Source organism: Oncorhynchus tshawytscha, linkage group LG02 (genome assembly GCF_018296145.1).
Source record: "Oncorhynchus tshawytscha isolate Ot180627B linkage group LG02, Otsh_v2.0, whole genome shotgun sequence".
Lineage (NCBI taxonomy): Eukaryota > Metazoa > Chordata > Actinopteri > Salmoniformes > Salmonidae > Oncorhynchus > Oncorhynchus tshawytscha.
The window spans coordinates 1837799-1865407 of record NC_056430.1 but is presented as its reverse complement, the minus strand read 5'-3'; the positions used below and the strand labels follow the sequence as shown (position 1 = coordinate 1865407).

Genomic DNA, 27609 nt, shown 5'->3' with positions numbered 1-27609 from the left:
CAGAGACATTTCAGAAAGGAGGATATATAAAAAATCAAGGGTGATTGAATGGAAAAACGTTTAACGCCTCACTCAGCAGACGGTCGACCAATCGCCTTCACGTTGTTATGCTGCGTCGCTCGGTTGCTAAACTAATCGTCACGCACTCCCTTCTCAATGTTAGGGTATGAGTCGAGAAACCTGTCTATTTTTTATCGAAAGTACATAATGTCACAATTCCACAGCTATACTACATTAAAGAGAGCATAGCTAATTATCTCACATCTTGTAAAATGTGGTGTACCACTTATTGACGAAATTCATGCTAATGTTGGGTTTTGGAGCACATTGAAGGAGAGATCGCGTTGTCCCTGAATTGTCGCAGGATCTCCCAGAATGCACCGCGAGGCCCATTGCAGACGCATATGCTTATGTGTGTTAATGAGATGCCCATCTCCTCAAGTAGTATCTCTGGACGGACTCAGACAGCTGCTCTGATTGGACCGGATCCTTCTCCAGGACAAGTCGCTCCTCCCACTCAGAGGACCGGTCAAAGATGGCGTCGTTGGGGTGTTTTCTTCGCTCCGGGAATGTATTTATTAACTTTAAATCCATGTGCAGACAATGACCTATTTGTTCGGATGAGACAAAAAAAACGAGGCCTTTTGTGTGTTGTCTTGTGCAGAATGCCGTGTCGGTGGTCCTACGAAGGGAGTTCAGCAAGACGCCTCCGGCTGCTGTGCAGGTGAGGGCTAGTTTCATCTGTGCTTAATGGGTTGATCTAACTAACAACCTTCAACGTGTTTTCACCAGTTATCACAGGCAAAGTCAAAATGGTCTATATCGTAAAAATTCATGAAAACAAAAAAGTGCCTTTTCCGTATTCATATTTTTTTAAATGTAGAAATAGGTGGGGTTTCTGACTTTGTGGCTTACAGCTGTCAATTGTGTATTCCCCAAAACATAATATTTGCTTGAACGGTAGCATGTACTGTCGATTCAAGTCATCATAACAAGTTGGCCAGCTCACGGCAATGATGAACGTCTTATAGTCTTGTGCGATGTTAAGGCCTGACTGACCCATTAACAAGGACATATTATTTTATGCTGGGCATACACTACACTATTTCGCCACATTTTTGCCATCCCAGACACATTTTCATGCTTCGGGATTTGCGTCGTTTGAGCGGGGCAAGGACTCACGGATGATGCCTGTTCTGTCCTCTAGACCACTTATGGAACGCGGTTGGGTAAGGACTACTGTAAATAACCAATGAACACTCAGCATGCTGTTTGGGCACATCAAACCTTCGTCCGTGATTGGTCCACAATAGGGATTCTTCAATAAAGTATTTGTTGTTCAACGAGCGACGATGTGTTTTCATACACATTTTTTTCATTGAAATACTGCACCAATCCTAATGTAAAATTGCGCAACTAAGATCTCCATGGAAAATATGTCAATGACAGATTTCTTGAGTTATCTTAGATTAATTCTGACTCTTGAGGAAGTGAATACTGGTTACGGAATCTCAAAATTGGACAAACAGTACTATTGCTGTTTTTTTCTTTTCTCATTTTTCAAGACAAGGTCTTAAGAGAGTATGGAGCACACTTGTTCGATTCAGCTAGCTGACAGCCTACCTGGAGCATTCTCACGCCTTAATGGGTCAATGGAATTCTGAGGGATAATGACTTGAACGTGAACTGCTGTCTCCATCGATCTCCGGTGGCGAGAGGAGGATATGTGTCTAGAGCCAGGATGTTAACTCACCCCAACTTTGTTTTTTAAAGTGACTTTGAGATGTAGCTTGTAATGAATATCTCTATATAAAACACATACAGTGCATTTGGGAAAGTTTCCAGACCCAATTGACTTTTTAAACATTTTGTTACATTACAGCCTTATTCTAAAATTGATTAAATTACTTTTTTTACTTCAATCTACACACAATACCCCATAATGACAAAGCAAAACAGGTTTAGACATGTTTGCAAATGTATTAAATAAACTAAAATATCACATTTATATAAGTATTCAGACCCTTTACTCAGTACTTTGTTGAAGCACCTTTGGCAGTGATTACAGCCTCCAGTCTTCTTGGGTATGACACTACAAGCTTGGCATACCTGTATTTGGGGAGTTTCTCCCATTCTTCTCTGCAGATCCTCTCAAGCTCTGTCAGGTTGGATGGGGAGCGTCACTGCACAGCTATTTTCAGGTATCTCCAGAGATGTTTGATCAGGTTCACGTCCGGGCTCTTGGTGGGTCAATCAAGGACATTGAGACTTGTCCCGAAGCCACTCCTGTGTTTTGACTGTGTGCTTAGGGTCGTTGTCCTGTTGGAAAGTGAACCTTCACTCCAGTCTGAGGTCCTGAGCACTCTGGATCTGGAGCAGGTTTTCATCAAGGATCTCTGTTCATCTTTCCCTTGATCCTGACTAGTCTCCCAATCCCTGAAAAACATCCCTACAGCATGATGCTGCCACCACCATGCTTCACTGTTGGGATGGTGCCAGGTTTCCTCCAGGCGGGACGATTTCCATTCCGGCCAAAGAGTTCAATCTTGGTTTCATCAGACCAGTGAATAGTGTTTCTCATGGTCTGAGAGTCTTTACGTGCCCTTTGGCAAACTCCAAGTATGTGCCTTCTTACTGAGGAGTGGCTTCAGTCTGGCCACTCTACCATAAAGGCCTGATTAGTGGAGTTCAGCAGAGATGGTTGTCCTGGAAGTTTCTCCCATCTCCACAGAGGAACTCTGGAGCTCTGTCAGTGACCATTGGGTTCTTGGTCACCCCCCCGATCAAGGCCTTTCTCTCCTGAGTGCTCAGTTTGGCCGGGCGGCCAGCTCTATTAAGAGTCTTGGTGGTTCCAAACGTCTTCCATTATATAATGATGGAAGCCACTGTAGCCTTGGACCTTCAATGCTGCAGAAATGTTTTGGTACCCTTCCCCAGATCTGTGCCTCGACACCATCCTGTCTCGGAGTTCTACGGACAATTCCTTCGACCTCAAGTCTTGGTTTTTGCTCTGACATGCACTGTCAACTGTGGGATCTTATATAGACAGGTGTCCAAACAATTGAATTTACCACAGGCTTCTCCAACTTGATTGGTGTCCACATCTCAAGGATGATCAATGGAAACAGGATGCACCTGAGCTCAATTTCGAATGTCATATCAAAGGGTTTGAAAAATTATGTAAATATGGTGTTTTGTTTTTATTTTTTATACATTTGCTAAAATTTCTAAACCTGTTTTTGCTTTGTAATTATGGGGAATTGTGTGTAGATTAAATTTTTTCTTTAATCCATTTTTGAACAAGTCTGTAAAGTAACAGTGGATAAAGTACAGGTGTGGATACTTTCTGAATGTGTGTCTTTATTTCAGGTGAATGTCCGAGATGCCCTCAACCAGGCCATGGATGAGGAACTGGAGAGGGATGAGAGAGTTTTCCTTCTGGGGGAGGAGGTGGCTCAGTATGATGGAGCCTACAAGGTAAGAATGTTTAGGTACACCACCCCTTTCACCAAAATGGATCGCTCCTATGGACCGCGAGTCATGTGACTGTGGCTTGATATATAAAGCAGGCAGACAGGCATCGAGGCATCTGGTTACTGTTGGATTGAATGAACCAGTGACTTTGAGAGTGGTATGATCGTCGGTGCCAGGCGCGCCGGCGACGGTATCTCAAAAACGTCCACCGTCCGCCATTTCACGAACGACAGTGTCAAGGGGTTTCCTGATAATGGTGCGACTAAACATCCAGTCAGCGGCAGTCCTGAAAATGGCTCGTTGATGAGAGGTCAAAGGAGAATAACAGGCCGGCAACAAACAGACAAACAACAGTTACTTTATAGTGTTGAAGTCTTCACTATTCTAAAATGTAGAAACTCCTTGAATAAGTAGGCGTGTCCACACTTTTGACGTGTGTGTGTGTGTGTGTGTGTGTGTGTGTGTGTACACACACTCACACGTTCAAGTTTGGGGTCACTTAGAAATGTCATTGTTTTTGAAAGAAATGCAAAAATATTTGTCCATTAAAATAACAGCAAATTGATCAGAAATAGTGTAGACATTGTTAATGTTGTACACATTGTAGCTATTGTAGCTGGAAACGGCTGATTTGTAATGGATTATCTACATAGGCGTACGGAAGCCACTCCTCAGTAAAATGCACATAACAGCCCGCTTGGAGTTTGCCAAAAGGCTCCTAAAGGACTCTCAGACCAGGAGAAACAAGATTCTCTGGTCTGATGAAACCAAGATGGAACTCTTTGTCCTGAATGCCAAGCGTCACATCGGGAGGAAACCTGGCACCATCCCTACGGTGAAGCATGGTGGTGGCAGCATCATGCTGTGGCGATGTTTTTCAGCGGCAGGTACTGGCAGACTGGTCAGAATCGAGGGAAAGATGAACGGAGCAAAGTACAGAGCGATCCTTGATGAAAACCTGCTCCAGAGCACTCAGGACCTCAAACTGGGGTGAAGGTTCACCTTCAAACAGGACAACGACCCTAGGCTCACAGCCAAGACAACACAGGAGTGGCTTCGGGACAAGTCTCTGAATGTCCTTGAGTGGTCCAGCCAGGGCCTGGACTTGAACCTGATTAAAACATCTCTGGAGAGACCTGAAAATGGCTGTGCAGCAACACTCCCCATCAAGCCTGACAGAGCTTGAGAGGATCTGCAGAGAAGAATGGGAGAAACTCCCCAAATACAGGTGTGCCAAGCTGGTAGCGTGATACCCAAGAATACTCGGCTGTAATCGCTGCCAAAAGTGCTTCAACAAAGTACTGAGTAAAGGCTCTGAATAAATTATGATTATGGTTTTTCAGGCTCAAATTAAAAAAAAAAAAAAAAAAAATAGGTAACATTGCATTGTCATTATCGGGTAGTGTGTGTAGATTGAGGGTGGGGGGGACCATTTGAATCCATTTTAGATTAAGGTTGTAACCTAACAATGTGGAAAAAGTCGAAGGATCTGAATGCTTACCGAAGGCACTGTATACCAAACTGGACTGTCTTGACGACAATGTATGACAAACTATTTGGATTCAAAAGTGGTTAAAAATGTCCTTTTTTAAAACAATCTATGGTTTATTTGACAACTTGAATGGTATTAATTTATTTTGGCTTGTGTATTCGTAGGTCAGCAGAGGGTTGTGGAAGAAATATGGAGACAAACGCATCATCGACACGCCAATCACAGAGGTAAACAAGGCCACAAGACTGTTTATTTTGAAAGTTGTTTCTATGTTGCCAGTCTGATGGTCTCTTAAGGAATATAACGGATGCATTTTCTCCTCCCCTTATAGATGGGATTTGCTGGCATTGCTGTTGGTGCTGCATTCGTAAGTCAATTAGTATTATTATAATGGTATGTATGGAAATGTCCTATTCCTATAGAAAGTAACGTTGTACAAGCGTCTCTTCACTAACCCTTTATATTGACTGTGAAATGTAATAAAACATAAACGATTGAATGTCTACATCTGATTTTGGTAGAAAGATGACAGCCTCGTGTGCATGGGCCCTGGCCAAAGGAAGTGCGCTATATAGGCTGCCGTTTGAGAGTCATCCATCATGCTGTGTTTCCAGGCCGGGTTGAGGCCAATCTGTGAGTTCATGACCTGGAATTTCTCTATGCAAGCCATCGACCAGGTGATCAACTCAGCTGCTAAGACCTACTACATGTCAGCCGGAGCCCAGCCTGTCCCCATTGTGTTCCGCGGCCCCAACGGCTCCTCTGCAGGTAAATTAACAAACATATATGCCAGTGTTTCCCAATACTGGTCCTGGGGTTTTTGTCCCCCAGGATCAGGATTGCATTGATCTATGCGGACTCTATGCTCCGTTCTGAGTTTTATTCAGGGAACGTCACCTTTAGGGAAACTTGAAGTGTCTTGACTAAGAAACTTAAAAAAAAATATCTTTGTCTGCAGGCGTGGCAGCCCAACACTCCCAGTGCTTCGCTGCCTGGTACGGCCACTGCCCCGGCCTCAAAGTAGTCAGCCCCTGGAACTCTGAGGACGCCAGAGGGCTTCTTAAAGCAGCTATCAGGGACGACAACCCTGGTGAGCATTGAGTTGCGTCCCAAATAAACTGAGCAAAAAAAAGAAACGTCCCTTTTTCAGGATCCTGTCTTTCACAGATAATTCATAAAAATCTAAATAACTTCACAGATCTTCATTGTAAAGGGTTTAAACACTGTTTCCCATGCTTGTTCAATGAACCATAAACAATTAATGAACATGCACCTGTGGAACGGTCGTTGAGACACTAACAGCTTACAGACAGTAGGCAATTAAGGTCACACTTATGAAAACTTAGGACACTAAAGAGGTCTTTCTACTGACTCTGATAAACACCAAAAGAAAGATGCCCAGAGTCCCTGCTCATCTGCGTGAACGTGTCTTTATTTATTTTTATTTTTTTATTTCACCTTTATTTAACCAGGTAGGCTAGTTGAGAACAAGTTCTCATTTACAACTGCGACCTGGCCAAGATAAAGCATAGCAGTGTGAGCAGACAACACAGAGTTACACATGGAATAAACAATTAACAAGTCAATAACACAGTAGAAAACAAAGGGGGGAGTCTATATACAATGTGTGCAAAAGGCATGAGGAGGTAGACGAATAGTTACAATTTTGCAGATTAACACTGGAGTGATAAATGATCAGATGGTCATGTACAGGTAGAGATATTGGTGTGCAAAAGAGCAGAAAAGTAAATAAATAAAAACAGTATGGGGATGAGGTAGGTGAAAATGGGTGGGCTATTTACCAATAGACTATGTACAGCTGCAGCGATCGGTTAGCTGCTCAGATAGCTGATGTTTGAAGTCTTAGGCATGCTGCAAGGAGGCATGAGGACTGCAGATTTGGCCAGGGCAATAAATTGCAATGTCAGTACTGTGAGACGCCTAAGAAGCAAGAACTTGCAAATCTGGTACAGTTCATGAGGAGGAGATGCACTGCAGTACTTAATGCAGCTGGTGGCCACACCAGATACTGACTGACTTTTTGATTTTGCCCCCCCCGTTCAGGGACACATTATTCCATTTCTGTTAGTCACATGTCTGTGGAACATGTTCAGTTTATGTCTCAGTTGTTGAATCTTGTTATGTTCATACAAATATTAACACATGTTAAGTTTGCTGAAAATAAACGCAGTTGACAGTGAGCGAAAGTAGATTTTTTTCCCTCTGAGTTTAGCACCCTATTCCACTACTGTTGAACAGGGGGGCCCGTAAGGCTCTGTTGAACAGGGGGGCCCGTAAGGCTCTGTTGAACAGGGGGGCCCGTAAAGGCTCTGTTGAACAGGGGGCCCGTAAAGGCTCTGTTGAACAGGGGGCCCGTAAAGGCTCTGTTGAACAGGGGGCCCGTAAAGGCTCTGTTGAACAGGGGGGCCCGTAAGGCTCTGTTGAACAGTATTGCTCTACGAAGGGAAAAGGGTGCTAATCGCCTTTTCGTGTCTCCTCACATCCGCTCCTGTAGAACAGATGAGGGGAATCACTGGCCATCTGCTCATGTCCTGTAGAACAGATGAGAGGAATCACTGGCCATCTGCTCATGTCCTGTAGTATAGATGAGGGGAATTACTGGCCATCTGCTCATGTCCTGTAGTATAGATGAGGGGAATCACTGGCCATCTGCTCATGTCCTGTAGTATAGATGAGGGGAATCACTGGCCATCTGCTCATGTCCTGTAGAACAGATGAGAGGAATCACTGGCCATCTGCTCATGTCCTGTAGTATAGATGAGGGGAATCACTGGCCATCTGCTCATGTCCTGTAGTATAGATGAGGGGAATCACTGGCCATCTGCTCATGTCCTGTAGTATAGATGAGGGGAATCACTGGCCATCTGCTCATGTCCTGTAGTATAGATGAGGGGAATCACTGGCCATCTGCTCATGTCCTGTAGTGTAGACATATAAGTTCCTGTGCTGTAACCATGGTGACACCTGCTAATCAAAAGCACTTTGTCTTGTATTTTTCCTTCAACAGTGGTGTTCCTGGAGAATGAGCTGATGTACGGTGTGCCCTTTGACCTGTCTGAGGACGTTCTGCAGAAAGACTTTGTCGTACCTATTGGAAAGGCCAAGGTGGAAAGACGAGGTAACTAGCAACCGCTGGAGAATTTAAATGTTTATGCAATATGTAAAAAAAAGTTATGTTCATTGTACCCTCCCCAAGAAAAACATTGAGAGTTTATTGATAATTTCATTGTGAGCGAGAGTTGGGGATTGATGGTTTGTCGATCAGACAGAAGCATGTCTGTTCTAGGAAATATATTCCCAAATGTATTTTATTTTCTGTTAAGCTGTGTGCACTGAACTGCCATTCATGATTGTTGCTGACACCGATGTTCAGATGAATTAAATAGTCCAATGTGCACCACAGCAGCCTCAACTCAGACAGCAATGTGTAGCTGTTGGTAAAGTCTCTCAGAATGGAACTTTCCACTCCTACTGTTTTTGTCACCTATTTACCTAGTCATGTTATTAAACTAAACCAGACAATAGATGATCTATTTACCTAGTCATGTTATTAAACTAAACCAGACAATAGATGATCTATTTACCTAGTCATGTTATTAAACTAAACCAGACAATAGATGATCTATTTACCTAGTCGTGTTATTAAACTAAACCAGACAATAGATGACCTGTTTGCCTAGTCGTGTTATTAAACTAAACCAGACAATAGATGACCTGTTTGCCTAGTCGACTTGTGTTTGAACTAATATTCCTCTCAGGATCCATTCCAGTTGGGAGAGCCATAGGAGAGCCATAGGAGAGCCATAGGAGAGCCATAGGAGAGCCATAGGAGAGAAACATGTCTTCTGACAAGCAGTCAATGCACAACAATTCTTAATCCAATTGCGGGAAACACTTTTGAAAATAGTTATGTCCTTTGTTAGAAAAGAGGGGATCCCAGTTTTCCATCGCTACAACGTTTATGTTTCTACTCCTTCAGCTGCCTGTGTGGCGTCGTTTTACAACCAACGCTGCAAGCATGGTTTAGGAGCGGCTGTGTACCAGGCCTCTTGAAAGGGCAATGACATACTTTGTAATAGAAACTAATAATAATCAGGATGTTGGGGTAAATGGAGATGGACACACCCCGTTCTTCAGCCATGTACTTTCTATGTCGCTATACTGCTTGTTGGGCGATGGGTGATAATGCTTATTGCTAATAGCACATCTGATAATATAGACAACAAAGCTATATGCATGGTCTGATATGTACAAATTTAATTTATCGTCATTTTTACCGATTTACACTTATTGGGCCCATTTCTGGAGGTGGAAATTATATTTTAGATGGTGTCAGCGTCATTTTGAGTGAGCTTGTCAGTCCCTGGACTACCTGAGGAAGGCGACTGGAATTGGTCCAACTTGGAGTTTTAATACATGTACAAAAATGATCCTCTTTCCTTAAAAGCAAGATGGCTGTGACTTTCTGACATGGATGGGGAGGTTAACTTGAAACCTCAATAACCCAATCGCTCACAAATTAACTTAATGTCACAAATACTTCATTCAAGGTTTTATTTACCAGAATAAGTTGTAATATTAGGTAGTTAACGGATACAATGCAGTTTGAGGTGAATATGAATGGCTTCCGTACTCCACTCAGATACAATTACACTTTCACAGGACTTTGAGAATTCTAGGGTTCGTATTCATTGAAAGAGAAAGTGTGAGAGGGCTACATTGACAGCTGTCACAACTGTGAATTATAGAGAGCTTCACCAAACAGGAATGGACAATGGGCTAGGCTGTCAGTTAGCATCCGTTGTGGACAATGGGCTAGGCTGTCAGTTAGCATCTGTTGTGGACAATGGGCTAGGCTGTCAGTTAGCATCTGTTGTGGACAATGGGCTAGGCTGTCAGTTAGCATCTGTTGTGGACAATGGGCTAGGCTGTCAGTTAGCATCTGTTGTGGACAATGGGCAAGGCTGTCAGTTAGCATCTGTTGTGGACAATGGGCTAGGCTGTCAGTTAGCATCTGTTGTGGACAATGGGCTAGGCTGTCAGTTAGCATCTGTTGTGGACAATGGGCTAGGCTGTCAGTTAGCATCTGTTGTGGACAATGGGCTAGGCTGTCAGTTAGCATCTGTTGTGGACAATGCCGGGATAGTATTGATCATGGGCTTGTAAATTATACCTGCCATCCCACTATTACTCAATGACTTCCTCTACTTTACAGACACACACACACAATGACCCTTTCAGAGGAATTTAAGCTATGGGTCATTTACTGGTATGCTGACGTTGCCTGCCCGGTTAGCTCCCGCTAGGATAGGATGAAGTCAAGGTCTGTTGTCCTCTTCTCTTGACAGTCGTGCTGAGGCCAAAAAATAGCTCACAGCCATAGGAGCGAGACCAGCTCCGCTCTGGCCTCAGTCCAGGAAAGTAATGTCTACTAGTTTTTTTCCGCCGTTTCTCTGATCCCACCCGGGATGTATTGTGAACTCAGTCCGTTGGTCTTGAATGAGCAACAGTGCTCTCCGCAGATTCTCTGGGATGATTGATTCTGTCTGAGTAGGATAGGGTTTCGTCGGTAGGTGTTTGTTTTCCAAGGAGATGGAATTATTCAGTTCAACTTGGTGTGGACGCATCTCGAAGAAACTTGATCCCCGCGTCTGTTAGAGAATTTTGTAATTTATAGTGATCCTCACAGAGGGCGGACTCTGATTGGAGGAACCCCACACATTTATGTTCAGAAGTGTTCGCAGAATGTTTCTACTGTACAGTAAACTGTTTGTCTCTAGGATGAAATGCGTAGCCTGCAGGTACCAAACAGTAAATCCTCATTCTACCCCTTTTAATGAAATAACAACCAGGAGAAAATGGTCACATTATGCTTCATGTTATGCCAACATGTCCTCCAGTTTAACATATTGTTCATAAGGGTCACTGGGCTGTATTGGTGCCATTTCTTATGTTAAAAAGAGTAAAGGCCCTAGTTCTCTTCCCTGCAATACACTACCCTGGTTACTGCTCTTCCCCTGTAATACACTACCCTGGTTACTGCTCTTCCCCTGTAATACACTACCCTGGTTACTGCTCTTCCCCTGTAATACACTACCCTGGTTACCGCTCTTCCCCTGCAATGCAATACACTACCCTGGTTACTGCTCTTCCCCTGCAATGCAATACACTACCCTGGTTACTGCTCTTCCCCTGCAATACAATACACTACCCTGGTTACTGCTCTTCCCCTGCAATGCAATACACTACCCTGGTTACTGCTCTTCCCCTGCAATGCAATACACTACCCTGGTTACTGCTCTTCCCCTGCAATACAATACACTACCCTGGTTACTGCGCTTCCCATGCAATACAATACACTACCCTGGTTACTGCTCTCCCCCTGCAATACACTACCCTGGTTACTGCTCTTCCCCTGCAATACAATACACTACCCTGGTTACTGCGCTTCCCATGCAATACAATACACTACCCTGGTTACTGCTCTCCCCCTGCAATACACTACCCTGGTTACTGCGCTTCCCCTGCAATGCAATACACTACCCTGGTTACTGCTCTTCCCATGCAATACACTACCCTGGTTACTGCTCTTCCCATGCAATACACTACCCTGGTTACTGCTCTTCCCCTGCAATACACTACCCTGGTTACTGCTCTTCCCCTGCAATGCAATACACTACCCTGGTTACTGCTCTTCCCCTGCAATGCAATACACTACCCTGGTTACTGCTCTTCACCTGCAATGCAATATACTACCCTGGTTACTGCTCTTCCCCTGCAATGCAATACACTACCCTGGTTACTGCTCTCCCCCTGCAATACACTACCCTGGTTACTGCTCTTCCCCTGCAATACACAACCCTGGTTACTGCTCTTCCCCTGCAATGCAATACACTACCCTGGTTACTGCTCTTATTCTTCCCCTGTAATACACTACCCTGGTTACTGCTCTTCCCCTGTAATACACTACCCTGATTACCGCTCTTCCCCTGCAATGCAATACACTACCCTGGTTACTGCTCTCCCCTGCAATGCAATACACTACCCTGGTTACTGCTCTTCCCCTGCAATGCAATACACTACCCTGGTTACTGCTCTCCCCTGCAATGCAATACACTACCCTGGTTACTGCTCTTCCCCTGCAATGCAATACACTACCCTGGTTACTGCTCTTCCCCTGCAATGCAATACACTACCCTGGTTACTGCTCTTCCCCTGCAATGCAATACACTACCCTGGTTACTGCTCTTCCCCTGCAATGCAATACACTACCCTGGTTACTGCTCTTCCCCTGCAATGCAATACACTACCCTGGTTACTGCTCTTCCCATGCAATACAATACACTACCCTGGTTACTGCTCTCCCCTGCAATACACTACCCTGGTTACTGCTCTTCCCCTGCAATACAATACACTACCCTGGTTACTGCGCTTCCCATGCAATACAATACACTACCCTGGTTACTGCTCTCCCCTGCAATACACTATCCTGGTTCCTGCGCTTCCCCTGCAATGCAATACACTACCCTGGTTACTGCTCTTCCCATGCAATACACTACCCTGGTTACTGCTCTTCCCATGCAATACACAACCCTGGTTACTGCTCTTCCCCCTGTAATACACTACCCTGGTTACTGCTCTTCCCCTGTAATACACTACCCTGGTTACTGCTCTTCCCCTGCAATGCAATACACTACCCTGGTTACTGCTCTCCCCCTGCAATGCAATACACTACCCTGGTTACTGCTCTTCCCCTGCAATGCAATACACTACCCTGGTTACTGCTCTTCCCCTGCAATGCAATACACTACCCTGGTTACTGCTCTTCCCTTGCAATGCAATACACTACCCTGGTTACTGCTCTCCCCTGCAATACACTACCCTGGTTACTGCTCTTCCCCTGCAATACACAACCCTGGTTACTGCTCTTCCCCTGCAATGCAATACACTACCCTGGTTACTGCTCTTCCCCTGCAATGCAATACACTACCCTGGTTACTGCTCTTCCCTTGCAATGCAATACACTACCCTGGTTACTGCTCTTCCCTTGCAATGCAATACACTACCCTGGTTACTGCTCTTCCCCTGCAATGCAATACACTACCCTGGTTACTGCTCTCCCCCTGCAATACACTACCCTGGTTACTGCTCTTCCCCTGCAATGCAATACACTACCCTGGTTACTGCTCTTCCCCTGCAATGCAATACACTACCCTGGTTACTGCTCTTCCCCTGCAATGCAATACACTACCCTGGTTACTGCTCTTCCCCTGCAATGCAATACACTACCCTGGTTACTGCTCTTCCCCTGCATTGCAATACACTACCCTGGTTACTGCTCTCCCCTGCAATACACTACCCTGGTTACTGCTCTTCCCTGCAATGCAATACACTACCCTGGTTACTGCTCTCTCCCTGCAATACACTACCCTGGTTACTGCTCTTCCCCTGCAATACACTACCCTGGTTACTGCTCTTCCCCTGCAATTCACTACCCTGGTTACTGCTCTTCCCTGCAATGCACTACCCTGGTTACTGCTCTTCCCCTGCAATGCACTACCCTGGTTACTGCTCTTCCCCTGCAATGCACTACCCTGGTTACTGCTCTTCCCCTGCAATGCAATACACTACCCTGGTTACTGCTCTTCCCCTGCAATGCAATACACTACCCTGGTTACTGCTCTTCCCTTGCAATGCAATACACTACCCTGGTTACTGCTCTTCCCTTGCAATGCAATACACTACCCTGGTTACTGCTCTTCCCCTGCAATGCAATACACTACCCTGGTTACTGCTCTCCCCCTGCAATACACTACCCTGGTTACTGCTCTTCCCCTGCAATACACTACCCTGGTTACTGCTCTTCCCCTGCAATGCAATACACTACCCTGGTTACTGCTACCCCCTGCAATACACTACCCTGGTTACTGCTCTTCCCCTGCAATACACTACCCTGGTTACTGCTCTTCCCCTGCAATTCACTACCCTGGTTACTGCTCTTCCCCTGCAATGCACTACCCTGGTTACTGCTCTTCCCCTGCAATGCAATGCACTACCCTGGTTACAGCTCTTCCCCTGCAATGCAATACACTACCCTGGTTACTGCTCTTCCCCTGCAATGCAATACACTACCCTGGTTACTGCTCTTCCCCTGCAATGCAATACACTACCCTGGTTACTGCTCTTCCCCTGCAATGCAATACACTACCCTGGTTACTGCTCTTCCCCTGCAATGCAATACACTACCCTGGTTACTGCTCTTCCCCTGCAATGCAATACACTACCCTGGTTACTGCTCTTCCCCTGCAATGCAATACACTACCCTGGTTACTGCTCTTCCCCTGCAATGCAATACACTACCCTGGTTACTGCTCTTCCCCTGCAATGCAATACACTACCCTGGTTACTGCTCTTCCCCTGCAATGCAATACACTACCCTGGTTACTGCTCTTCCCCTGCAATGCAATACACTACCCTGGTTACTGCTCTTCCCCTGCAATGCAATACACTACCCTGGTTACTGCTCTTCCCCTGCAATGCAATACACTACCCTGGTTACTGCTCTTCCCCTGCAATGCAATACACTACCCTGGTTACTGCTCTTCCCCTGCAATGCAATACACTACCCTGGTTACTGCTCTTCCCCTGCAATGCAATACACTACCCTGGTTACTGCTCTTCCCCTGCAATGCAATACACTACCCTGGTTACTGCTCTTCCCCTGTAATGCAATACACTACCCTGGTTACTGCTCTTCCCCTGCAATGCAATACACTACCCTGGTTACTGCTCTTCCCCTGCAATGCAATACACTACCCTGGTTACTGCTCTTCCCCTGTAATGCAATACACTACCCTGGTTACTGCTCTTCCCCTGTAATGCAATACACTACCCTGGTTACTGCTCTTCCCCTGCAATGCAATACACTACCCTGGTTACTGCTCTTCCCCTGCAATGCAATACACTACCCTGGTTACTGCTCTTCCCCTGCAATGCAATACACTACCCTGGTTACTGCTCTTCCCCTGCAATGCAATACACTACCCTGGTTACTGCTCTTCCCCTGCATTACAATACACTACCCTGGTTACTGCTCTTCCCCTGCAATGCAATACACTACCCTGGTTACTGCTCTTCCCCTGCAATGCAATACACTACCCTGGTTACTGCTCTTCCCCTGCAATGCAATACACTACCCTGGTTACTGCTCTTCCCCTGCAATGCAATACACTACCCTGGTTACTGCTCTTCCCCTGCAATGTAATACACTACCCTGGTTACTGCTCTTCCCCTGCAATACACTACCCTGGTTACTGCTCTTCCCCTGCAATGCAATACACTACCCTGGTTACTGTTCTTCCCCTGCAATGCAATACACTACCCTGGTTACTGCTCTTCCCCTGCAATGTAATACACTACCCTGGTTACTGCTCTTCCCCTGCAATGCAATACACTACCCTGGTTACTGCTCTTCCCCTGCAATGCAATACACTACCCTGGTTACTGCTCTTCCCCTGCAATGTAATACACTACCCTGGTTACTGCTCTTCCCCTGCAATGCAATACACTACCCTGGTTACTGCTCTTCCCCTGCAATGTAATACACTACCCTGGTTACTGCTCTTCCCCTGCAATGTAATACACTACCCTGGTTACTGCTCTTCCCCTGCAATACACTACCCTGGTTACTGCTCTTCCCCTGCAATGCAATACACTACCCTGGTTACTGTTCTTCCCCTGCAATGCAATACACTACCCTGGTTACTGCTCTTCCCCTGCAATGTAATACACTACCCTGGTTACTGCTCTTCCCTGCAATGTAATACACTACCCTGGTTACTGCTCTTCCCCTGCAATACAATACACTACCCTGGTTACTGCTCTTCCCCTGTAATACAATACACTACCCTGGTTACTGCTCTCCCCCTGCAATGCAATACACTACCCTGGTTACTGCTCTTCCCCTGTAATACAATACACTACCCTGGTTACTGCTCTTCCTTGGCTATTTGAAAGCCTGGCTGGTCATTCCCAGTAAAACATGCAGTTCACAAGGCGGTCTGCTGATTTGCAGAAGGCATCTGTTTTTTTCGGTCTCCTGACCCCCTCCTCCGGGCCACTCAGGTAAAAAAAAGCAGGCAGTTTATTTGTTCTTGTGATGGCTTGAAGGGGTCAATAACAGAACTGGAACTCTTGGCCTGGAATGTGCCACTTAGTTGTGGGTGGTGGAAAACAGAAAACTCTTAAGTTCAGTTGTAGGCTCTTGTTACAACACAGATATACAAAACATTGTACACTACCCAACCATTTCTGGCTGTCTGTTTACTCCAGGAACCCATATCACTCTAGTGTCACATTCCCGGTGTGTGGGTTTCTGTCTGGATGCAGCGAGTGTCCTGGCTAAGGAGGGGGTTGAATGTGAGGTGAGTGTCCTATTTATGGGGTCAACAATTAGATTTGTACTTGTTTTTATATAAACTGAACTTACAATGCCTATTTTTTTTTTTTTCACTTTTATTTAACCAGGTAGGCTAGTTGAGAATAAGTTCTCATTTACAACTGCGACCTGGCCAAGATAAAGCACAGCAGTGTGAACAGACAACAACACAGAGTTACACATGGAGTAAACAATTAACAAGTCAATAACACAGTAGAAAAAAAGAGTCTATATACATTGTGTGCAAAAGGCATGAGGAGGTAGGCAAATAATTACAATTTAGCAGATTAACACTGGAGTGATAAATGATCAGATGGTCATGTACAGGTAGAGATATTGGTTTGCAAAAGAGCAGAAAATTAAATAAATAAAAACAGTATGGGGATGAGGTAGGTAAAATGGGTGGGCTATTTACCAATAGACTATGTACAGCTGCAGCGATCGGTTAGCTGCTCAGATAGCAGATGTTTGAAGTTGGTGAGGGAGATAAAAGTCTCCAACTTCAGCGATTGTTTTTTTTTTTTTTGCAATTCGTTCCAGTCACAGGCAGCAGAGAACTGGAAGGAAAGGTGGCCAAATGAGGTGTTGGCTTTAGGGATGATCAGTGGGATACACCTGCTGGAGCGCGTGCTACGGGTGGGTGTTGCCATCGTAACCAGTGAACTGAGATAAGGTGGAGCTTTACCTAGCATGGACTTGTAGATGACCTGGAGCCAGTGGGTCTGGCGACGAATATGTAGCGAGGGCCAGCCGACTAGAGCATACAGGTCGCAGTGGTGAGTGGTATAAGGTGCTTTAGTAACAAAACGGATGGCACAGTGATAAACTGCATCCAGTTTGCTGAGTAGAGTATTGGAAGCTATTTTGTAGATGACATCGTCGAGGATCGGTAGGATAGTCAGTTTTACTAGGGTAAGTTTGGCGGCGTGAGTGAAGGAGGCTTTGTTGCAAAATAGAAAGCCGACTCTAGATTTGATTTTAGATTGGAGATGTTTGATATGAGTCTGGAAGGAGAGTTTACAGTCTAGCCAGACACCTAGGTACTTATAGTTGTCCACATATTCTAGTTCGGAACCATCCAGGGTGGTGATGCTGGTCAGGCGTGCGGGTGCAGGCAGCGAACGGTTGAAAAGCATGCATTTGTTTTTACTAGTGTTTAAGAGCAGTTGGAGGCCACGGAAGGAGTGTTGTATGGCATTGAAGCTCGTTTGGAGGTTAGATAGCACAGTGTCCAAGGAAGGGCCAGAAGTATACAGAATGGTGTCGTCTGCGTAGAGGTGGATCAGGGAATCGCCCGCAGCAAGAGCAACATTGATATATACAGAGAATTGATATATACAGAGTCGGCCCGAGAATTGAACACTGTGGCACCCCCATAGAGACTGCCAGAGGACCGGACAGCATGCCCTCCGATTTGACACATTGAACTCTGTCTGCAAAGTAGTTGGTGAACCAGGCAAGGCAGTCATTAGAAAAACCGAGGCTATTGAGTCTGCCGATAAGAATATGGTGATTGACAGAGTCGAAAACCTTGGCAAGGTCGATGAAGACGGCTGCACAGTAGTATATTTTATCGATGGCGGTTATGATATCGTTTAGTACCTTGAGCGTGGCTGAGGTGCACCCGTGACCGGCTCGGAAACCAGATTGCACAGCGGAGAAGGTACGGAGGGATTTGAGTTGGTCAGTTTGTTTGTTGACTTGGCTTTCGAAGACCTTAGATGGGCAGGGCAGGATGGATATAGGTCTGTAACAGTTTGGGGCCAGTATCACCTGTAGCCCTGTTAGATACGAATGGCGCCGGAGTGGGTTTTTATGGGCCACTAACAAATTGTGCTATTTTTATTTTTTTTGTTTTAACTTTATTTGTACATACACTTAGGTTGGAGTCATTAAAACTCGTTTTTCAACCACTCCACAAATTTCTTGTTAACAAACTATAGTTTTGGCAAGTCAGTTAGGACATCTACTTTGTGCATGACACAAGTCATTTTTCCATCAATTGTTTACAGATTATTTCACTTATAATTCACTGTATCACAATTCCAGTGGTTCAGAAGTTTACGTACACTAAGTTGACTGTGCCTTTTAAACAGCTTGGGAAATTCCATAAAATTATGTCATGGCTTCTGATAGGCAAATTGGCATAATTTGAGTCAATTGGAGGTGTACCTGTGGATGTATTTCAAGGCCTACCTTTAAACAATAGTATGCAAGTATAAACACCATGGGACCACGCAGCCGTCATACCGTTCAGGAAGGAGACGCATTCTGTCTCCTAGAGATGAACATTCTTTGGTGGGAGAACTGCAAATCAATCCCATAACAACAGCAAAATACATTGTGAAGATGCTGGAAGAAACAGGTACAAAAGGATCTAGAACTACAGTAAAACGAGTCTAATATCGACATAACCTGAAAGGCCGCTCAGCAAGAAGAAGCCACTGGTCCAAAACCGCCATAAAAAAGCCAGACTACGGTTTGCAACTGCACATTGGAACAAAGATCGTACTTTTTGCAGAAATGTCCTCTGGTCTGATGAAACAATAATAGAACTATTTGGCCATAATGACCATCGTTATGTTTGGAGGACAAAGGGGGAGGCTTGCAAGCCGAAGAACACCATCCCAACCGTGAAGCACGGGGGTGGCAGCATCATGTTGTGGGGGTGCTTTGCTGCAGGAGGGACTGGTGCACTTCACAAAATAGATGGTATCATGAGGATGGAAAATTATGTGGTTATATTGAAGCAACATCTCAAGACATCAGTCAGGAAGTTAAAGCTTGGTCACAAATGGGTCTTCCAAATGGACAATGACCCCAAGCATACTTCCAAAGTTGTGGCAAAATGGCTTAAGGACTACAAAGTCAAGGTATTGGAGTGGCCATCACAATGCCCTAACCTCAATTTGTGGGCAGAACTGAAAAAGCGTATGCGAGCAAGGAGGCAAACAAACACCAGCTCTGTCTGGAGGAATGGGCCAAAATTCACCCAACTTATTGAGGGAGGTTTGTGGAAGACTACCCAAAATGTTTGACCCAAGTTAAACAATTTAAAGGCAATGCTACCAAATATGACCTGAGTGTATGTACACTTCTGACCCACCAGGAATGTGATGAAAGAAATAAAAGCTGAAAATCATACTCTCTGTTATTATTCTGACATTTCACATTCTTAAAATAAAGTGGTGATCCTAACTGACCTAAGACAGGGCATTTTTACTATGATTAAATGTCAGGAATTGTGAAACTGAGTTTAAACTTCCGACTTCAACTGTATGTCTCTTATGACCAAAAAGACAAGCGGAAGTGGTCTATTTGTCAATAACAGCTGGTGTGCGATATTGAGGAAGTCTCAAGGTGTTGCTCGTCTGAGGTAGAGTACCTCATGATAAACTGTAGACCATACTATTTACCAAGAGAGTTTATCTATATTTTCCATAGCTGTCTATTTACCACCACAAATGAATGCTGACATTAAGACTGCACTCAATGAGCTGTATTAGGCCATAAGCAAACAAGAAATACTCATCCAGAAGTGGCGCTCCTAGTGGCCGGGGACATTAATGCAGGGAAACTTAAATCTATTTTACATTTCTACCAGCATGTCACGTGCATCCAGAGGAAAAAAAACTCTAGATGACCTTTACTCAACACACAGAAATGGATACAAAACTCCACACACAGAGATGGATACAAACCTCTAGACCACCTGTACTCCACACACAGAGACACATGCAGAGCTCTCCCTCGCCCTCCATTTGGCAAATATGACCATAATTCTATCCTCCTGATTCCTGCTTACAAGCATTAAACCAATGCAGGAAGTACCAGTGACTCACTCAATATGGAAGTGGTCAGATGACGTGGATGCTAAGCTACAGGACTATTATGCTAGCACAGACTGGAATATGTTCCGGGATTCATCCGATGGCATTGAGGAGTACAGCACATCAGTCACCGGCGTCATCTCTAAGTGCATCGATGACGTCATCCCTACAGTGACCGTGCATTCAGAAAGTATTCAGACCCCTTGACTTTTTCCGTATTTTGTTACATTACAGCCTTATTCTAAAATGTATTTTAAAAATATATATAATAAAATCCTCAATCTACACACAATACCCCATAATGACAGAGCAAAAATGGGTTTTTGGACATTTTTGCAACTGTATTAAAAATTAAAAACATACATTATTTAAGTATTAAGATCCTATGCTATGACACTCGAAATTGAGCTCAGGTGCATCCTGTTTCCATTTGTCATCCTTGATGTTTCTACAACTTGATTGGAATCTACCTGCGGTAAAATTAGTTGAATTAGACATGGTTTGGAAAGACACAAAACGGTCTATATAAGGTCCCACAGTTGACAGTGCACGTCAGATCAAAAACCAAGCCATGAGGTCGAAGGAATTGTCCATAGAGTTCCGAGACAGGATTGTGTCGAGGCACAGATCTGGGAAAGGGTACCAAAACATTTCTGCAGCCGGTCCTTAAGAACACAGTGGCCTCCATCATTAAATGGAAGAATTTTGGAACCACCAAGACTCTTCCTAGAGCTGGCTGCCCGGCCAAACTGAGCAATCAGGGGATTAGGGCCAAGGGTCACTATGACCGAGCTCTACTTTTCCCCTAACGGCATGGACATATTACCTCCACTAACCTGTACCCCCGCACATAGTCACTGCATAGTCACTTTACCCCTAACGGCATGGACATATTACCTCCACTAACCTGTACCCCCGCACATAGTCACTGCATAGTCACTTTACCCCTAACGGCATGGACATATTACCTCCACTAACCTGTACCCCCGCACATAGTCACTGCATAGTCACTTTACCCCTAACGACATGGACATATTACCTCCACTAACCTGTACCCCTGCACATAGTCACTGCATAGTCACTTTACCCCTAACGACATGGACATATTACCTCCACTAACCTGTACCCCTGCACATAGTCACTGCATAGTCACTTTACCCCTAACGACATGGACATATTACCTCCACTAACCTGTACCCCTGCACATAGTCACTGCATAGTCACTTTACCCCTAACGACATGGACATATTACCTCCACTAACCTGTACCCCTGCACATTGCCTCGGTACCAGTACCCCCTGTATATAGCCTCGTTATTTTATTTTTACTTTTTCTTAACTGCATTGTTGGTTAAGGGCTTGTAAGTAAGCATTTCACTGTAAGGTCTACATTTGGCGCATGTGACACAGAACATTTAATTTCAGGAAGTATTCACACCCCAAAATGGAGTTGATTTGAAAAAATATATAAATAAATGAAAACTGATGTCTTGAGTCAATAGGTATTCAACCCCTTCAGTTCAGCAGTAAAAAAAATGATTTAATCCATTTTGAATTCAGGGTGTAACACAAACAAAATGTGGAATAAGTCAAGGGGTGTGAATACCTTCTGAAGGCTCTGTACCAGTCAAGGGGTGTGAATACTTTCTGAAGGCTCTGTATCAGTCAAGGGGTGTGAATACTTTCTGAAGGCCCTGTACCAGTCAAGGGGTGTGAATACTTTCTGAAGGCCCTGTACCAGTCAAGGGGTGTGAATACTTTCTGAAGGCCCTGTACCAGTCAAGGGGTGGGAATACCTTCTGAAGGCTCTGTATAGGTAATTGAAATCTTTTTGTGGTTTAAGTTCTGTAGACCATTGATGCATAGCACCTTTAAACAATCCCTGGAATGAGGTTTGAGTCGACGAGTGTTTTTGAAAATGTACAACATTTCTAAAGTATTGTTCTGTGCCCTCATTGGTGGTTAACCTGTTCTGTCCCCTCCTCCTCGGTGGTTAACTTGTTCTGTCTCCTCCTAGGTGGTTAACCTGTTCTGTCTCCTCCTAGGTGGTTAACCTGTTCTGTCCCCTCCTCCTCGGTGGTTAACCTGTTCTGTCCCCTCCTCCTCGGTGGTTAACCTGTTCTGTCCCCTCCTCCTCGGTGGTTAACCTGTTCTGTCCCCTCCTCCTCGGTGGTTAACCTGTTCTGTCCCCTCCTCCTCGGTGGTTAACCTGTTCTGTCCCCTCCTCCTCGGTGGTTAACTTGTTCTGTCTCCTCCTAGGTGGTTAACCTGTTCTGTCTCCTCCTAGGTGGTTAACCTGTTCTGTCTCCTCCTAGGTGGTTAACCTGTTCTGTCCCTCCTCCTAGGTGGTTAACCTGTTCTGTCCCCTCCTCCTCGGTGGTTAACCTGTTCTGTCCCCTCCTCCTCGGTGGTTAACCTGTTCTGTCCCCTCCTCCTCGGTGGTTAACCTGTTCTGTCCCCTCCTCCTCGGTGGTTAACCTGTTCTGTCCCCTCCTCCTCGGTGGTTAACCTGTTCTGTCCCCTCCTCCTCGGTGGTTAACCTGTTCTGTCCCCTCCTCCTCGGTGGTTAACCTGTTCTGTCCCCTCCTCCTCGGTGTTAACCTGTTCTGTCCCCTCCTCCTCGGTGGTTAACCTGTTCTGTCCCCTCCTCCTCGGTGGTTAACCTGTTCTGTCCCCTCCTCCTCGGTGGTTAACCTGTTCTGTCCCCTCCTCCTCGGTGGTTAACCTGTTCTGTCCCCTCCTCCTCGGTGGTTAACCTGTTCTGTCCCCTCCTCCTCGGTGGTTAACCTGTTCTGTCTCCTCCTCCTAGGTGGTTAACCTGTTCTGTCCCCTCCTCCTAGGTGGTTAACCTGTTCTGTCTCCTCCTCCTCCTAGGTGGTTAACCTGTTCTGTCCCCTCCTCCTAGGTGGTTAACCTGTTCTGTCTCCTCCTCCTAGGTGGTTAACCTGCGCACCATACGGCCCCTGGATGTGGACACCATTGAGGCCAGTGTGATGAAAACCGGCCATCTGGTCACAGTGGAGGGGGGCTGGCCCCAGTACGGAGTGGGGGCTGAGATCTGTGCCAGAGTCATGGAGGGTACGTTGAAGTTCTCTTGTATTATACATTACAGCTACGTCTTCGTAGTGCGATGTGAAATATACCGTAGTGGAAGAGGCGAATCGAGAGATTTTACTCTGCCCAAAATCTGTCCACGAAGATGAGCCCATGAAGGGAGGAATTGTTGTATGAAAGTCGATGAGTGGAATGTTGTTGTTGTTATTGCTAATTTGCAACGTGAGGCTTTATTTGATCTTATAAAAAGTTTTGTAATTGTTAGGTTGTTACAAATGCACTGATATGTGGAAGCACGTGACATTTTGGCAAATTTATTAAAAAAATATTTGGGGGGCCAGTCTGGTGTTGGGGGGGGGGTCAGTACAGGTCTGGTGTTATGGAGGGCGGGAGCCTGGTTACTGGGATTTACCGCCTAAAACCAGTCCCCTTTCCCAGGATAAATAACAGCGAGAAACCGGTAAATTATAATAAAGTATTTATATGAACAGCAGGGTGTGAAATGGAACTGTTACATTATATGTGATGTCTAAATCTGGCTTCTCTACGGCCTCTGAATGATGAATCATTAATGCTCAGGGTGGGGACTGATGACCCATCTCTACGGCCCCTGATGATGAATCATTAATGCTCAGGGTGGGGACTGACGACCCATCTCAGGCCTCTGATGATGAATCATTAATGCTCAGGGTGGGGGACTGACGACCCACCTCTACGGCCTCTGAATGATGAATCATTAATGCTCAGGGTGGGGACTGACGACCCATCTCTACGGCCTCTGAATGATGAATCATTCATGCTCAGGGTGGAGGGACAGACAGCCCACCTCAGGATGGAGGGGCGGACAGCCCACCTCAGGATGGAGGGGCGGACAGCCCACCTCAGGATGGAGGGGCGGACAGCCCACCTCAGGCCTCTGAATGATGAATCATTAATGCTCAGGGTGGGGCCAGAAGACATTTCAGTTGAATGCGTTGTTGTACAACTGACTCAGTATCCTCTTCACCTTTCCTTGTCCTCAGCTGGCCTGTCTCTTTAACTGAAACGCTCATTAGCTCTTGGAGTCCCATGCAGGAAAAGCTAGACTAGAATAGGTTGCTGGACATTATTTTTGTTAGCGTTTCTTATACCAATAGACTATTCGACGAGGGATGCACGCTCTTGTTTGCTGAATGTTAAATACAGCAGCCAATAGAACTCCTGGGTAGTTTGAAGGAAGAGAGAACGCGGTAGGCTATATCAGTTATTTAGTGTGTTCAGAAAGTATTCAGACCTGGACTTGTTTTAAACATTACAGCCTTTTTTCCCTCATCAATCTACACACACTACCCCAAAATTACAAAGCAAAATTTTTTAAATTTTTTTAATACATTTTTGCAATGTGTTAAAAATAAACTGAAATCACATTCTGTAGATTGATGTGGGAAGAAAATGATTTAATCTGTTTTAGAATAAGGCTGTAATGTAGCAAAATGTGGAAAAAGGGAAGGGGTCTAGAACCTTCCAGAAGGACAACCATCTTTGCAGCACTCCACCAATCAGGCCTTTATGGTAGTGGCCAGACGGAAACCACTCTTCAGGAAAAGGCACATGACAGCCCACTTGGAGTTTGCCAAAAGGCACCTCAAGGACTCTCCGACCATGAGAAACAAGATTCTCTGGTTTGATGAAACAAAGATTGAACTATTTTGCCTGAATGCCAAGCATCACATCTGAAGGAAACCTGGCACCATCCCTACGGTGAAGCATGGTGGTGGCAGCATCATGCTGTTGGGATGTTTTTCAGCGGCAGGGACTGGCAGACTGGTCCGGATTGAAGGAAAGATGAACGGAGCAAAGTACAGAGATCCTTGATGAAAACCTGCTCAGGACCTCAGACCGAGGTGACAATTCACCTTCCAACAGGACATCGATCAGAAGCACACAGCTAAGACCACGCAGGAGTGGCTTCGGGACAAGTCTCTGAATGTCCTTTAGTGGCCCAGCCAGAGCCCAGACTTGAACCCGATCTAACATCTCTGGAGAGACCTGAAAAATAGCTGTGCAGCGACGCTCCCCATCCAACCTGACCGAGCTTGAGAGGATCTGCAGAGAAGAATGAGAGAAACTCCCCAAATATAGGTGTGCCAAGCATATAGTGTCATACCCAAGAAGACTTGAGGCTGTAATCGCTGCCAAAGGTGCTTCAACAAAGTACTGAGTAAAGGGTCTGAATACTTATGTAAATGTAATATTTATTTTTTGCAAGCAATTCTACAAACCTGTTTTTGCGTGGTCATTATTGGGTATTGTGTGTAGATTGAGGAGGGAAATAATTGAATAGATTTTTTGAATAAAGTTGTAATGTAGCAAAATGTGGAAAAGGTTGAGGGGTCTGAATCCTTTCTGAATGCACTGTGTGGATGGGTTATGTCATTGCCTTCAAACCGAGTGAACAGAGCGTTATGGGCAGTTTTCCCAGATCACTCCGGCACGTTAGGCTTAATCTGTATCTGGGAAAACAACCCATAAAGCAACCTGAAGTTGTATTATGCTAATTGTAGGAATACATACATGGGTGTGTGTTTTTCTGAGTTATGACTATTAAAAACACACAGACAAGTCATTCTCAGGGTTTATGTTTAACAACGATCTGTCCTGTTTCCAGGCCCAGCCTTCAACTACCTGGATGCCCCTGCAGTCCGCGTGACCGGTGTCGACATCCCTATGCCCTACGCTAAGATCCTGGAGGACCACAGTGTACCTCAGATCAAAGACATCATCTTCTCAGTCAAGAAGGTCTTGAATATGTAAACATACTGAATGTCTCCCTCCGACCCCTCCGTTACTTGCAGACCAACCTTATTTACCTTCTCAGTATATACTTATACAATAGTAAGTACTGCAGGAAGTACTTATTCCCCCCCAATGTCAATTTACCAGTAAATATACGCACATCACTACGGGAACATAGTTCTTATTCACATCACGTGGCTACGGGAACATTGTCCTTATTCAGATACATTAATACCTACAATTACTTGCTCTTCTGGTTCCTGATTGGATGGGGGACAAATAAGATGGTGATGTCAAGTAAACCAAGTCATCTAGTAAGGATCTGTCATTGATCCATTGGTGAAAAGAAACTCTCTCTAAGAAGAATACATTGTGGATTGTAAGGAAGTGTATTTCTTATTGTAACATCAGACTATTTTATTGCTATAAATTGCTCTGTTACAGAAATAAAACTCCCATTTTATCAGTCTTGAAATATTGCTGTTTTTATTCCTAAGCATAAGCTCTGGATAAGAGTAGCAGCTAAATGATAAATGTAAGTGCATGGTGATTACATTGAAGGACTCGGGACAAATGGATTTTCACTTACAAACTAATCCGGCCCAGGATCTAGCTGTAGTTCAAATATCTTTGTAGACTAGGTATAGACGAGGTGTTACATGTCCGTCAGTGCGGAAGGGGAGGTGTCATGCAAACGCACGGAATGCCCGGGACACAAGCTACTAAATGCTGTAATGAGCGAGGACCTAGGAAGAATAAGGCCTCGACCTCGACAATTTCCCTTAAGGGTTATTGAAGATAACAATTTCCCTTAAGGGTTATTGAAGATGGTAAATTATACAAATGGTCAAAATTCATAACATTTTATTTAGAAACTGTTAGTTGACTTAGAATTTTGTTTAACAAAAAAGGAAAAAGTGAATAGCACAAGTATTATAGCATTGGCCATTAACCGCATTAAAGGGAGTAATACCAATAAAAGGAATGATTACACAGTAATACCAATAAAATAAACCTGTATCATTCTGTTTAATATTGATAATTATAAAATACACTTAGGATTTCAATGTTTTCACACTAGGAAACATTGAAATCCCATTGTTATTTCGTACTGCAGGATGTTCAGTAGTTTTTTTTTTCATATTGGACATGCATATTGGCGTCATTGTAAATAAGAATTTGTTCTTTACTGACTTGCCTGGTTAAAAAAAAAATATATGGCATCTTACAAAATGTCTATGTTGTGTCACAGTAAAAGGGGGAAGGGGTCCATGTGTAGACTCAAGGACCAGAGGAGCCAAGGTAGGTGGGAATGAGCAGGACCCACGGTTGGAGAAAAACAATTATACAATTGATTTCCGATTAAAAATGTCAGGATACATGGCTTGTCTTGAAAAACATTTGTCCACAGCAGTCCGTAACACTCAGGACACAAAAATGACCATTTAGGTTTGATTTTTTTTTTTAAATAAACCAATATCTTATAGAAATACTTTTATTTGTATGATAAGAAGTATAATACATGTT

At 44.7% G+C, this 27609-nt stretch overlaps 1 protein-coding gene across 2 annotated transcripts; it reads left to right on the top strand.

The window, feature by feature from the left end:
* The first annotated feature begins 451 nt into the window (after positions 1-451).
* LOC112234369 (pyruvate dehydrogenase E1 component subunit beta, mitochondrial-like) lies at positions 452-26557 on the top strand. 2 transcript variants are annotated; one of them, XM_042329545.1, is made up of 11 exons: positions 454-571; positions 665-724; positions 3370-3477; positions 5131-5193; positions 5298-5333; positions 5581-5734; positions 5925-6056; positions 7995-8105; positions 16319-16410; positions 23190-23331; positions 25955-26557. In XM_042329545.1, the coding sequence occupies exons 1-11, from the start codon at positions 536-538 to the stop codon at positions 26098-26100; spliced, it is 1080 nt and encodes a 359-aa protein (XP_042185479.1). In that variant the 5' UTR covers positions 454-535; the 3' UTR covers positions 26101-26557. The 2 variants fall into 2 exon arrangements, with proteins under 2 accessions (XP_042185481.1, XP_042185479.1); XM_042329547.1 differs by lacking the exon at positions 5925-6056 and having other exon boundaries at positions 452-571.
* The last annotated feature ends 1052 nt before the right edge of the window (positions 26558-27609 follow it).